Here is a 14,732-nt window from a genome sequence, read left to right as displayed (position 1 = left end):
GTTATATTTTTATTTTATGTTACAAAAGAACGGGAAAATCTGATTTTGTCTTTATCATCATGATAGGAGCTGACATGAGGTGTAGAAACCCGTGTCTACGACACCCAATGAACAACTGCGTTTTTTTTTCTTTCGTCACGAGTAAAGTAAGTCATAAAGAGAAGATGATAAAAAAATTATTGTTTTACTATCATTGTGCACTATCACTGAGAGAATGAGAGTCACAACTCATTGTTGGAATATTTGAGAAAAAAACGTAAATTTCTCATGGAATTTTGACTGATAAGAATTAATGCAAATCATGAATCAGGGGCTGGTACTTCTACTATTCATCCGAAACTAGATTCGGAAATAATGCTTTTCGGTAATGTGCCGGGCTAATACAAATGAGAATAGAGTACTAATTAACCTATCCAAAACACCTTGTCTGAAGGGTAAGAGTTCCACAATCTGGGTAGAGATGTGAGTATATAACTGACCATTTCCGTTATCAACTTGTAAAATGAAAGCAAGATTAGTTAAACAAGACTGGACTGAACACAAAGATTCCACCAAATTTGCAATGGATTGTTGAAGATATCAAAGCTCCACAAAGGAAAATGTTTGCCGTAAGTTCATCCGAAAGTCATACGATACTGAAAAAGCTATAAGTCAGGCTCAGATCATCCTGAAGTAAGATTTCGTCAAACCTGATACTAGACCATAATCACACTAGCATGTTGCCCTAGTTTCCTATAGCCGTGTGCTTTTCGAATCAGAACCACTTAGTTACTTGTAATTAAATATGAATAAATTTCTCAAATTTTATATTTTTTTTAAATTAAACATTCAGATAACTTTATTTAATCAAATTTACATTTACTGATCCTTTTCTTCTGACTTAAATTCTAAAGCTGATGGTTTCTCTTCCGCATTTTCTTCATCTTCAATGTCCTTCAAAAGATCCAATGGAATTTCTTTGTAACGGATAGCAAGCCATGTAAACACAATCATGTCCAAGAACATCAATCCGGCGAATAAGAAAAACTCGTAGGTTTGTGATTCAAAGAATTTAGCACCTATTTTGAGTAAATAATAAGAAGGTAAAGTAATTAATTAGAAGTCTTGAAAGTTACTGTTTTTGGGAAAATCCCAAGCATTTGATACAAATTTCCATCCGGATGAAACTGTGTAAACGCCAGGGCTGATTTTTTTGGTAGTAGAACGGTACGGTAAAGGCACAAGTTGGTTCAACATTGGCACGGCACAGTCGTACACCTGGTAGGACAAAGTACTGCATCGTTATTGCACCAAAACTACCATCGTATCATCTTACTGTACCATCAGTTCATTTTTGGTACGGTACTAATATAACACATTGCCATACCAGGTGTACAATTGCACCGTACTAGTAGTGTACCTATACCATCCCATACCGTTTCACCACCTTTGAAATCATCCACTAGACATTTAGATAATCTTACCTGTGATAATGACGACAATCAAGTTTCCAAAGGCAACTGTCAGCAACCAACATCCTTGAATTACACTCTTCATACTAACTGGAGCTTGAGTGAATGAAAACTCTAAACCGGTAACAGAGAACATAACCTAGAAAAAGAAGATTAATCATTCATAAAGTATTCATGGTATTAAAATTAATTAGAAGAACTTACTTCTCCCAAAGTCATGACGACATATTGAGGTATAAGCCACATCATATTCATAGAATTAGGTTGAGTTATAATGAAAAGTTTTGATTGTGGCGTCGCTGCTGCTTGTGAGACGATTACTGTGTAAACACCACCAAGTCTAAGCTCCTTGTTTGAATCAAGTTCTATGTCATCTACGAAGGTATTGTACCAACCAGCTGGAATGTCAACTTGTTCTGTAAAGTTTCCTAATTCATTGTATCGGACATTTCCATTCTCAATAAGTCTAACTCTTGATGTATCTGATCGTAAATTAGCTAAAACTGTAATAAATGGCCATCCACGTCTTGATTTTTCAGGATTATCCTCAAACATTTCAACTTCTAAAGCGTTGATTCCAGTAAAGAAGAAACTTGAAGCTGTTCTTTCATGCAATGGAAAGATTCCTGAATTTCGATCATTTGGACAATTTGTGGATGACACGGTATATGTATAGCTTTGAAGACCATGACTGACAGGAACGTTCAAATTTTCGTACATTTCCATTGATTTTAAATCAATTGTTGTATGATCAGGAATGTTTGTGGTAAGGACATAGTCACAATTTCTTCCGTTGTAAAGTCTCAACTGTGAACTTCCATATTGTGGTAATACAGCATAAGTCTTCTCAAGATTAATCTCAACAATAGCTGACATAACAAAAGCAATTCCAGCAAAAATTCCACCAAGTGTTAATTTCTGAAGTGGTCGACGGATTCCAATAAGATTAAGCAATGGATAGAATGCAACTTCATAAAGTGGAATGAAAACGAGAATAAGCAATGGATTGATGACTTGCATTTGATCAGGTTTAAGTACATAGAATCCCAAATCACCATCCATACGTGTAGCTTGGAAAGTCCATCTTGAACCTTGTTGATCAAAAAGTGCCCAGAAGAATGGAAGTGGTAAGTACAGGACAAGGACGTTGAGAAGGATTTTTGTTTCGAGGACAAGTTTTCGGCCAAACTTTGCTTCACCATAATCAAGCCAGTGCTCTCTTGGACTTGTTGCTTTTTCTACTTTCCTTACACTGATTGCGTTCTAGAAATGAGATGTAAGTTAATTGATTAATTATTATATGCTTTGGGATTCGGAAGTGCTGTGGAAACTGAGTGTCGAGGCAATACCATAAATCACAAGTCGTGTGCAGCTTTGGTTGTGCTTAGACACAATAAAGCTTAGACAACATTCGAATACAAGCTACTTACTGAGATACATTTGGATACTTTGACTAACATATTTCCTTGATTTGGTAAAATTGTGTACAGGAACTTTCCAGCAATGAAGAACAAAACAGCAGCAACCATAAGAATAGCTGGAACACCAAAAGCCAATGGGAAGCAATCATCCATTCCAAAGCATTGTACATCCTCTCTTAAAATTGGTGTGATGGATGTTGAAAGCAAGGAACCGGCGTTAATTGAGAAGTAGAACAATGAGAAGAAGGTTGCAAGCTGCTTGGCTTGTTCTGGCATTTTGAATTGTTCACCACCGAAAGCAGCAACACATGGCTTAATACCACCACTACCAAGGGCAATTAGACATAATCCAAGAATTGTCAATCCTCTCGCTGCATCTAATTCCAACCATGGGTCAATGGCACTAATAGCCATTGTGATACTTCCAGCAACATAGACGAGTGAAAGCCAGACAATTGTGTTGAATTTACCCCACCTGAAATAGCATTATTGATTGATTAATGTAGATAACCGTATCATTACATCATAACATTGCAGGATTTAGATAATCAATCTTTCAAAAAATGTTTTATTAATTGCTCTAGACGAACGATATGAAAATAATGCGACTAAAGCTTCATGGGGCAAAAGTACTCATTTGATCAATATTCAGTGGATTTTGTTGGTCAAACAGAGTTGGCAGGACTCAAATGTGCACTTCATTCGGACTCCACGGAGTTCACTCTACACTACACTACTGAAGAGACTTCAAAAAAGTCACTTCCTTTGGAGTCTCTCCAGTGAAATTTGGACTCCATTGGAGGCGACTCCATAGTGTAGGCTTTTTGGAAACCGAACTTCCAAAGTCCTGCCAACACTGCAGTCCCTAGTTTCAATAAGTTCTTTGAATTAGCCACATTTTTGAAACTAAATCCATCACTAATTTCCCCACAAATCCATCCAAAAACTCACCAACTGTCAGCAATAATAGCTCCAAAAATGCAAGTGAAATAAACCAGCATATTGAATACGTGGTAGATCATAGTTGATGTGTCATCATCATACATCAACTTCCTGGTCAAGAAGAGTACCAAGATAGTTTTCATACCATAAAAGTTGAAACGTTCACAGAATTCATTTGAAATGATGAAAGGAATTGAACGTGGATATTTCAATTTTGGTTCAACTGGTTCTGGATTTCCTGCATCAGTTGCATCTATAATTGATATATTAGAGCTCTTATTTCAATATTTTAGGATTTTTTTTAGGACATTTCACTATAGACGTCTAAAACTTAGGGTAATAAGCAAGTAATAAGAGTCTGACACTGAATGAACTTTGTATGAACACTGAACAATGCTTTTAAGCTAATCCATGTTTTATTGGACGTCATTTGTGAACACCTCGAGTGATACAATTGAAGAAGGTTCTGCCATGGAGCTTTCAAAGCTTCGAAAAAGCTCTTCTATTAACGGAAGTGTCTCGGTGCAAGTCACTTGTACGTCACACGAAGACAATATCCATTTGGTATTGATAAAAGAGCTTCAGCTGAGCCTTAAAAGCTCCTGATAGAGCCTTCTTCAATTATGTCACACAGGACAACCACTGCCACTTCTATTATTTCACAGATATTAGCTCATTTTAAGGAATTTTTTAAAAATCCTCATTTTAATGGACAATTGAGCTAATCTTAAGAACTTAATTTCACTTTTTTGGAACAGAATCTTACTGTCATCCTTTTTTGCTTCCGTTTCTGACATTTTTATGAATTATTTTTCATTCACTAGCACTGCACTTTCCTTTGTATCACTTCCAGTCTAACCCAGCCACAAAATAAAACTAGACTGAAGAAGTAAGTGTAAAATTCACGTACATTTATATTAATTTAAGAAATTTTGAGGCATTGAGCCTGTATACTAAATATATTAATTTGTCATTAGGAAAGATTAAGAACTTTTGATTGATCGGAGCTTTATAATAATTTGTTATATGCGACGCGACTAAAAGCAAGCGTTTTGAGTTAAATGGAGGGTGCTCTAAAGCCCTGTATGAAGCTATAGATTGCTCATTATTTAGATTGTTCATGATTTAATTATTAGCTGCAATTTCCTAAAAGGATTAAAAATTTCAAATTTTAAAGCCAGCAATTGGGTAAATTTTAGTAAAGCTTGCAGTTCATAAGAGAACTAAAAGGATGAGCATAAGCCCTCGATGATCATTAATAGCGTTCCTGAGCTTTAATAATTCACAAATTTCATGCCAATATAAATTGGACTTAATTTTTCAGCACTAGTTTATCTTATCGGACACTAGCATTGTGTAATTGCGAATTATCAAAAATCTTACCTTTCATTATCTTATCAGCAATGTTGTCAACAATGAAACAAAATCTTTTTCTAATCTTATAAGTCACTCAATTAATAATTCCTAAATTTTCTTATTTACTCTATATTTTTAACGTATTTTTCTTCGGAAGTATTGCGGATTAAGGTGCGCTTTGATTGGCTGGCTGGCTAAAAAGACAAAAACTCCGCGGAGGATGCACTTAGATCTTTTGAGTTTTTTGCATTTGATAACTGCTAATTTGTAGAGGTGCCAAAAATTTTTGGTTTTTTGAAATTCATTACCATTGCTTAGTTATATTAAATTTTCTGTTTGTAGTGGATACATCATTGATATTGGATTAGTAAATGAGTTTGAATTTCAAAACTGTTTAACTAAGCCGTTATAGTCTGAATCCCAAAAAAACCGTTAAATTAACTGATTTGTATAATTTCATTCTAAATATCAACTGGATGTTATTATTATGGACATAATGTGTCTTGAATTTCACTGGTTTCTGATCTTATAATAAAGGACACAATGTGACTGGATGTTCGGGAGATCTTATTATTATGAGTATAATTTATCTGATTTTAAAAATGATGAGACATTAAAAAACTGCGCTTAGTTCGTCTAATCACATATGCTTCTATACTAGTTTCGACGAATTTTAAAATCTATTGCGCTCGTGTAGGACATTGAAAAATTTTGAGTGCTCTCAGACTCAGCAACAGAGTCAGATGAAAAGCCTTTTTAAGTATCCCAAGCTCCTCATATGTACGATAAAGTGCCCTCAGTAGACTTTACTGTATCTAGATTTAATATACAATAACACATTGATCGCAACATTGCCTGTATTGGATAGATAACGCAAAGACTATTTACGTCTATAATTTTTTGCAAACTCATCATATTTTAGGTATTCTAATTAAATCACTGTGCGCTAGAAAGTATATATGTCAATTCCAAACAAAAAAACAAAAACAAACCCAAAACAAAAAATCAGTCAATGCTCACCTGTTCACTATCTTATCTGGCAGTATGATTGTCTTTTTGCAAAAATTTGAGTACAATATTCTATCCTTTCGTTATCTTATCAAATATTACTGTCAACAACGCAGAAAAATCTTTTTCTAATCGCTTTATGACAGTCTATTAATTATCAAGTTTTGATATCCCCGATGATATCCGCAACATGTATACACAATGATAACGATAACAAAAAGTTTGTATGTTCTTAGATTTAAATCTGATTTTTGAGGAACTGAGGTTGAGGAACTGAGGTTGAGGAACTTTTGTTGATGTCGCGACTTTAAGTTCCCGAGCCACACATATAAAGAATGCTTTGTCACGAAGGTTGCAAGACTCAGATAGAGGTTGTTAAAGGAATTAACTTTTTTTGAGACAATCGAAGAGTTTTTAAGATTCAAATTAAACTTGTCAATAGAATTATGCTCATTTGAGTCGACCACGGACCTTTTAAGTCTCAAATAAAGCTTGCCAATCAAACCAGCTGTATCCGAGCCCTAAATAGACTTCGTCTTAGCCGTGGCGCAGCGTTCTTTATATGTATAGTTTGAATTTAAGACTATTGGTCAAAATTTTAATTAGAATAGCTTATTTTGTTACGAATTTGAGCGATACAAATGAAGAAAGCTACCATATGACATCCACATGAAGTTGGCTTCTACTTATGCTTAAGAAAGAGCATTAGCGGAGCCTTCAAAGCTCCTTAATGTAGACTTCCTCATTTGTGTCGATGAATTGAGACTAATATGAAGCTTGACAGTAGAATTAGCTTCATTTGTGCCTTGTCTTCTACACTTGTATCACTAGTGGAGATAAACCCTTGAATACAACAAATCACTGAAATAAAGACACAGATGCTATAAATTAATTTTCATAGTAAGCAAGCTGTCAATATAATCAATAATTTATTTTGATTTATTATATTATAAAGTAGCAGATCATCAGTTTACATTTTAAAATATTTTAAAAATTATTGAGAACACCGCCTGTTCACCGCCTGAATAAGTCAGTCTATAAAATTTCCTAAAGTTTTGTGCTTCTACCTAATCATTATTAACTGTTACTTAGTAGAGTCATTACATTTTGATTTTTCTAAAACAGCATTATTATCTGCATCAATAGCCTTTATAGACTCAATCAAGTCATGCTTATGAATTATTACTGATTTTAAATTTGATTTATTTGTGTCGTCATCATTTTCAGTCTCTAAAGTCTCTTGAAGACTTTCATTTGATTCCGATGACTTTCCACGAAACATTGAGTCACCGACTAAAGCAATAAATATGATGCCTGCTGCTATCCACTGTATAATACTTAATTCATTTCCAAATATTATGACTGATAAAAATACAGTCAAAAATTTTCTCACTGTCATCACGAGACTGAGTGGCAGCGCGCCAAAATTTGATATCATTTGTGCTATAAAGAATTGTCCAATTGTGCCGACAGTAACAGTAACTGATAAATCGATAATTATTTTAGGATGTGTGAGACAGAAATAAATGAAGTCAATTCCCTCATTTGTGATGATAAGGGGAAATATGAGATAGAGAGAACTCCACGCGTTCATGAACAACATGAGATTCAATGTCGTTGGCTTTGATATTGATCGCATACGATCTTGTAAGGCACCTAAAAATCCATCCATTAAAAGACTTAGTCCAATTAGAGAATTGCCATAGAGTAGATTTTCATTATTTGATTCCTCAGAATTTGGTTTAAATGAGAACATGATGACTCCAAATATGATGAATATCACAGATACATATTTTTGTGCTCGATATGATTTACGTCCAATTAGGACACCAAGAATCATTACGATGATTGGTTTTGATGCTAAATGGAATAAATTAATATTTAGTTATTTTCAAGGTTGCTCAAGGCTTAGACACTCATTCAATAAATTGTAAAATTGTAAAAATCGCGCAATTTTCTGACATTTTTATGGGGGCCAATAGAACCCTTCCACCCTCTACATATGTATGTAAACGATGAATGGAAAAATTGTTCAAATTCTGCAATTTTCAATGACGATCAATGTGTGAACGGTGGATATGAAATTCCATAAATTTTCATATAAAATCCGAGTCGACTTCTAGCCCAGTTGAACAATGGAATCCTCGGAATTTACCCCTGTTTCTACTCTTTTAAAACGTTAACGGCCCCCTTACTCAAAGAACCAAAGATAGAATTTTTTAATTGGCTGTAATTTTTGTGATAATTTAATTAGTGCCTAATTGCTAATTTTTTAACAACTTGAGCTAATTTTTCCTCTTTATTATTTTGACGTTTTAAAACAACATTTGACTTAGTTTGATTTATGGTTAGTGTCCATGCAACAATGTAGTGCTTAATTATGCATTCTAATGCAAAAATTGGAATTTATATTGATAATTCCTAAACGAGTAAGTGGAAAATGACAGTTGATGTTGTAAGAAATCAACACAAATTAAAGGTCTTTGCCATGCAGGAGTATATTCAGGGAGGACGGGGAAGGGTTGATGATCAAAACTGCCCACTTTTTAAGAAAAGTCTTTAAATTTGCTTTGGATTTTCATGAAGAAAACCTTTAAGGCTTAAACACGAATAGAGTTGTTAACACCGAATGGGTTACGCCTTGAGGTTGGATGCCGATCATCAGAGATTTTAAGAGTTAGTTTTAGCAAGCAGTTTAAAGCTTGTTAAAAAGATTTCACTAAATTTAAACGGTTTTGGATAGTTGGAGGATCCGTGACTGAGTCTTTTTCATTTGTGTCGCTCGAATAGGCTTCCTAAATTTTTGAAATTTCTTCTTAATCAACTACAACCATTTAATTATAACAATACAATTTTCTTAGCTGAATTTTCACGAATTTATTTTTGAATTTTAACAAAAAGCACCTTAAACTTATTCAAATTTCCTCAATAAAAAAGTTGTCATATTTTCTATCTCATCTTGATTAAAACTCATTAAAGTCATTAGAAGTTATACTCTCTAGTACAGCAAATTGGAACAAAACAGCACAAAACACATCACTTAACAATATTCTCACCTTTTCCAATCACTTGTGTTGGATACGAGACCCATTTGAGGGCCATATTAGAGAACACTGGAGCAAGAACAAAAAATATCGCTGGCATTGCAAAATATTTTTGAGGTGTTTCATTTTTCTCACGATCATAGATAAGCTTAGTTCCTGTTTATTAGAAAATTTCAAGTTTAATTAATCCACGGCTGTCAATTTTTTTATTTCCTACTGACCTACTGCAATAAATGTATATACAAAACACTGTACACCGACATACGCGAATGGAAGTGAAAATTGTGAAGAAATTCCATCAGAATTTATGTATGGCTGTTTCATAATTCGTTCCTGAAATATTCCCATTATTATGTGCGATACAATTATACCAATTGATATTTTTACTAATTTTATTTTTCTGTGTAATTCTAACATTTTTAATTAATTTATTATTTTTTGTAAAGCTGCAAGTTTTTTAATTTAATTTAAGAAAAATCTTCTCAGCTTCTGTCTCATTTGAAATCTACTCTATGACTGACTGATAAGAGTAATAAGGTCGCATTTAAATCTTATTCCGTTTTTGATTCGATTCTCTAAAATGAGAGTAATCCTGATTGAGAAGATGAAATTAAGTTCTATGTGGGGTATTCATTGTCTCAAAGTCTCTTAAATAATTTTAAATCCTTGCAGTTTTGATGCTTAGAATTAGATAATGCAGCTTTAAATATTTGTGATTGTAGGAGATTAAAGGCTTTCGCGATACCGGGGATGGGACTGGATTTTTCCATCTCGTTCCATCTTGTGCCGTTTATATCTTGCGGAACTAGGAAATCGTGAAGCTTAAAAAATAGCAAACAGAGGATCGTTCACTTAATATGTGAATGGGGAGGGGTGGAATATAGACGAATTCCATTGTTCATTTTTAAAAAAAGTTCGTTATTCTGTAACTCAGTGGTCTTTATGCTTTCTCGAAATCTCGGTCCCGACAGCGAGAAAGTTTGTCTGCAATCTGTATTTTCACCACATTGTTCCGTGCCAAAAAAAGGTGGCCAACCACTGCGGTAACGTAATAATAAGTGAATGGACTTCTCCTCTTAATAAATCTCAACTTTTGCGTGGCTTATCTTTACAAATGGAATTTTTTATGGTGATTTTCTAGTGAATCATTCTACTGATAATAAAAATATTTGTTTCAAAGATTTATCAGATAAATTAATATTTACAAAGATCAAGAAAAGCATCAGCGACATTTTAATGATGTAATTTTTATTATGATTTCATTCTAGAAAACCGAAAGAATTTCATGTCAGCTAGCTTCCGTAACCTCAATAATTATCTTGAATTTGGTGAGATGAGGCTCAGCTTAATGATTAATTCACGCCAGAATAAGGAAGGGTTAGTTATCTGCTAAATATTGTATACAGTTTATTTGCCGGATCACCGGTTTACTTATCTTGCTTTTTGTTGTCTCTCGATAAAACCCTAAAATGTCCGCGGGACAACTTAGCTCAAAAAAAATTTGGCACCATGCCTGAGATTTTTTACATCACACCATGGTGCTGTGGCACAGGGGCGTAACCAAGGAAGGGGAGCTTTAGGGGGCTCAGCCAAAAATACATCTTTGAATCCTGTATTTCTTAAAATCTTAAGGAAATTTTAAATTAAAATTTTTGAGCTGCCTTCCTTAAAAATATCTGTGTAGTCACTCCCCTGTCGCGGCTCGTAGATTACCCAACACTGACTAAAATGCTCTAAAAAGTTTATTTTTTTTATAAATATTCAATTATTGCTCATTGTTTTCATGAAATTTTTCAGGATGAGAAATTTTTCCCTTTGTAGGTCCATATTCAATCCCAGGACTGAAAATATTTTTTTCAGAATTTCAATCGGATTTAAGCACAAACAACAAATAAACACAATATCGATTGATAATAATAATATATAAAATTTAATTAGGTACAATTTTGATATTGCTCAGTACTTTTTTTCCAGCACACAAATAACAGTCACGCTTCACTTGTGGTGAAATTCAACCACGTGCTGATCATGTTTTTCTGCATATGTAGTGGAAAAAATTCTCTCAATTTCTCTCACAAATTCTCTCTATTTTTGTAGCTTGTATAAAAAATTTATTTGTCAACAATTTTTTTAAATAATAAATTTGAATGCTTACATGCAAAACTTTCAGAATAGTTCAATAATATGGCTTACAAAGTAATTTTTACATACAAAATCTTAATATTTACAATTTTGTGTCATCACTAGAATCATTTATAATCTCAGTTGAATTTTCTGTGGGACAATTTTCTTTATTCACATGCTCTACTGTCTCATTACTGTCTGGCACTATTTGATCTGAGACTTTGAGACTGTTGCTGTCTATGTCAGAGACTTCCTTCTCTAGATCTGGATATAGTTTTGGTTTTTCAATATTATTTATAGTCTGATCACTGTCTGTTGGGCTTTGTTGACTTGAAACTTCACTATCATTTGGAACAAGCTTATTTTCCACCTCGTTAGGTGCTGTTGGACTATTCTTTTCATCTTCAGTTGCTTTACATTCCTTGCCATCTTCTTCTTTATTCTTTCCATCATTTTCCTTAGCAATTTCCTGATTTTTCACTGTTTTTTCGTTTTTCTGCTCCTTGGAAGCATCAACACTATTTTTTGTCGAATCCTCATCACTATCTTCAAATCCATAATTTATTTCATCCAATATATCAAGCATGTCACCTTCAAATGAAACTCTGACTTTTCTACGTCGATTAGGATTTGTCTGCTGCTGATTTTGCTCACTTATTTTCTCACACTTCTCAATATTGTCAATTCCAGTTTTCTCACTATCCATTTTTCGTTTTATTATTTCACCACCGTTCTCAATGTGTTCCTTACCATCTGTAACTTCTTCAATCACTTCTTTACTCTTCTTCTTCCCTTTTCTACTAAAATGTCCATCAAGAAATAGCGCAATAAATATAATCGATGCAGCAACCCATTGCCGTGTTGTCAATACATTATTAAAGATCATAACAGAGAGCAGTACAGTCACAAATTTACGAATGGTTGTCGTTATGCTTAATGGTAATGCACCATAATATGATATCATTGATGTTATGCAAAATTGTCCAAATATACCAAAGAAAACCACGACACTAAGATCACGTATCACAATTGGATGTCGATAACAAAATTGAACAAATTCAACACCTTCATTTGTTGTAGCTAGATATGCAATTGCGTACAATGAGTTCCAGCTGTTTAAATAAAACATTAAATTTAATGGTGTTGGTTTCTTTACGGATCTCATACGATCTTCAAATGCCCCCAAAAATCCATCCATCAAGAGACTAACGCCAATAAATATAATTCCAAGAATTGGATCTTCTCCGTCTTTTTTATCGTATTTCGTTTTGAACGTGAAGAGAGCAACGCCAATGACGACAATCGTTACGAAGATGTATTTGTACATTGTGTATGTCTTACGGCCTATCAATACGCCGAGTAGCATAACTGGAATTGGTTTTGCAGCTATAAAAGAAGATAAGAAGAATTTTTTATAATCAGAATTTAAATAGATTTAAGCATAAAATGTAGATTTTACTATGTATATCTAGTATTGTGTCTAGTATGAAACAAGGTCAGTGATATCAAATCAGATTTGTTTGAGAATTGGAAGTTTGAATTTGAGTTTGAAATTTACTTTCAATTAAAATGTTGATTTATAAACTGGTCAACTGGTTTTTCCAAGTTTTTGAACTTTTTCCTCGAACAGACAAGGAACATGCTCAATTTTACTGATTGAGTTTAGTCATGAGTACGCTTAATCAAGTGAGTACATTCATTGTCTGTTAGGGATCAACCAGAGTTCGAGTGTCTCAAGTCGAGTGTCAAGTTAAGTGTCAATTCTAGTGTTAAGTCGAGTTTCAAGTCGAGTTTTAAGTCGAATGTCAAGTCGAGTGTCGAGTCGAGTGTCGAGTGTCAAGTTGAGTTTCAACTCGAGTGTCAAGTTGAGTGTCAAGTCTAGTGTCAAGTTGAGTGTCAAATCGAGTTTCAACTCGAGTGTCAAGTTGAGTGTCAAGTCTAGTGTCAAGTTGAGTGTCAAATCTAGTGTCATGTCGAGTTTCAAGTTGAGTGTCAAGTCGAGTTTCAAGTCGAGTGTCAAGTCGAGTTTCAAGTTGAATGTCAAGTCGAGTTTCAAGTTGAGTGTCAAGTCGTGTGTCAAGTCGAACTTCAAGTCAAGTTTCAATTCGAGTTTCAGGTCTAGTGTCAAATCGAGTGTCAACTTGAGTTTCAAGTCGAGTGTCAAGTCGAGTGTCAAGTCGAGTGTAAAGTTGAGTTTCAAGTCGAGTTTCAAGTCAAGTGTCAACTTCGAGCTCTGAAATTAACCATGTCTCGTAACATAAAATTTGCTTACATTTGCCGACAACTGATGTTGGATATGGAACATATCTTAGGGATCTATACGACGTAACCTTTGCCAGAACATAAAATACTGCAATAATGCAAAAGTATCTTTGCGGCGTTTCATTTGTCTTCTCTTTTCGTACAGTTATGACACCTGAAATAAGCAAAAAAAAAATATTTAAAATATATTTAGAATGGAACTTGCATATTTGATGACATACCTTTTGCTACACATGCGAAGATAATACATTGAACTGCTAAAAATGCAAATTCAAATTTGAATTTTTCGCCATTTCCTTTGCCTAGAGTCTCTGAAAAATGGAATCAAAATTTATTTTAAACTCTAGTATGCTGATAAAGCTGAGCATGACCAATTTCACCATCGTGGACTATGGTCAATTATGCTTCAGTTACCCTACCTTCCCCGTACGGCTGTCTCAACACTTTCTCTTGAAAAATTGCAGTTAATGAATAACAGAACAAAATAATTACTGCTAAAGTAATCAATTTAATTCTTTGTTGACGTAACAGCATGATTATGGCTGTTAATAAACTTGTTCCTCCTTTTGTTCTACGTGAAGTCAAAATATAAACTGACTGCAGTCTCTAATATTTTTTTGTTTGAGAATTGGTGAATCTTGTTAAAATACCAAAACAATAAATACAATATTGACTTTTTGAGAGAAGAAGCTGCTTGACGAGTCACAAAAAAAGAGCAGAAAAAGAGAGAGAAAATGAAAGTAAATTTGATGAGGCTGTTTAGCAGTGAGCACGTGTTAATCAACTCTTTTCGTACTCTTTACTGAAATTGATTTGCTTACTCGTCGTGTTAAATGGATGTGCTATAGTGAACGTAATTATCAAAACAAATAAAAATGAATTTTGTGATTTAAAGAATGAATTGGGCGCATTTTTATGTGCTTTTGACTGTATGGTGTGTTGATTCTGGTTTGAAAATGAAATGAGACTATAGCTTAGACTAGAATATAGTCGCCGAAAAGCGCTCGTCTGTTACTCGATCAAAAATACGGCATCAGGATGTTGTGGTGTTGAATTCGATTTACAACCATCATCAATCCAGTGTCACACCGGTGATAATCTAGAATAGCAACCAACTGTTAAAC

At 34.0% G+C, this 14,732-nt stretch overlaps 3 protein-coding genes across 3 annotated transcripts; all 3 read right to left on the bottom strand.

Moving 5' to 3' along the window:
- Positions 1–802: 802 nt before the first annotated feature.
- LOC139089098 (peptide transporter family 1-like) lies at positions 803–4,713 on the bottom strand. The gene is made up of 6 exons (XM_070638532.1): positions 4,581–4,713; positions 3,824–4,067; positions 2,882–3,347; positions 1,656–2,714; positions 1,464–1,590; positions 803–1,058 (listed from the first exon to the last, which is right to left on the bottom strand). Exons 1-6 carry the CDS (start codon positions 4,609–4,611, stop codon positions 859–861), a joined length of 2,127 nt encoding a protein of 708 aa, XP_070494633.1. The 5' UTR covers positions 4,612–4,713; the 3' UTR covers positions 803–858.
- A 2,377-nt stretch (positions 4,714–7,090) lies between these two features.
- LOC139089149 (solute carrier family 35 member B1 homolog) lies at positions 7,091–9,903 on the bottom strand. Its single transcript, XM_070638591.1, has 3 exons — positions 9,444–9,903; positions 9,235–9,378; positions 7,091–8,038 (listed from the first exon to the last, which is right to left on the bottom strand). Exons 1-3 carry the CDS (start codon positions 9,637–9,639, stop codon positions 7,263–7,265), a joined length of 1,116 nt encoding a protein of 371 aa, XP_070494692.1. The 5' UTR covers positions 9,640–9,903; the 3' UTR covers positions 7,091–7,262.
- A 1,279-nt stretch (positions 9,904–11,182) lies between these two features.
- On the bottom strand, positions 11,183–14,257 carry LOC139089113 (solute carrier family 35 member B1 homolog). Its single transcript, XM_070638549.1, has 4 exons — positions 14,028–14,257; positions 13,830–13,919; positions 13,619–13,762; positions 11,183–12,732 (listed from the first exon to the last, which is right to left on the bottom strand). The coding sequence occupies exons 1-4, from the start codon at positions 14,140–14,142 to the stop codon at positions 11,447–11,449; spliced, it is 1,635 nt and encodes a 544-aa protein (XP_070494650.1). The 5' UTR covers positions 14,143–14,257; the 3' UTR covers positions 11,183–11,446.
- Between the last annotated feature and the right edge of the window lie 475 nt (positions 14,258–14,732).

The sequence above is a fragment of the Chironomus tepperi genome, unplaced genomic scaffold (genome assembly GCF_022539635.2).
Source record: "Chironomus tepperi strain 1889 unplaced genomic scaffold, CSIRO-AGI_Ctep_v1 contig_175, whole genome shotgun sequence".
Taxonomy (NCBI): Eukaryota; Metazoa; Arthropoda; class Insecta; order Diptera; family Chironomidae; genus Chironomus; species Chironomus tepperi.
This window is presented reverse-complemented; position numbering and strand designations above follow the sequence as displayed.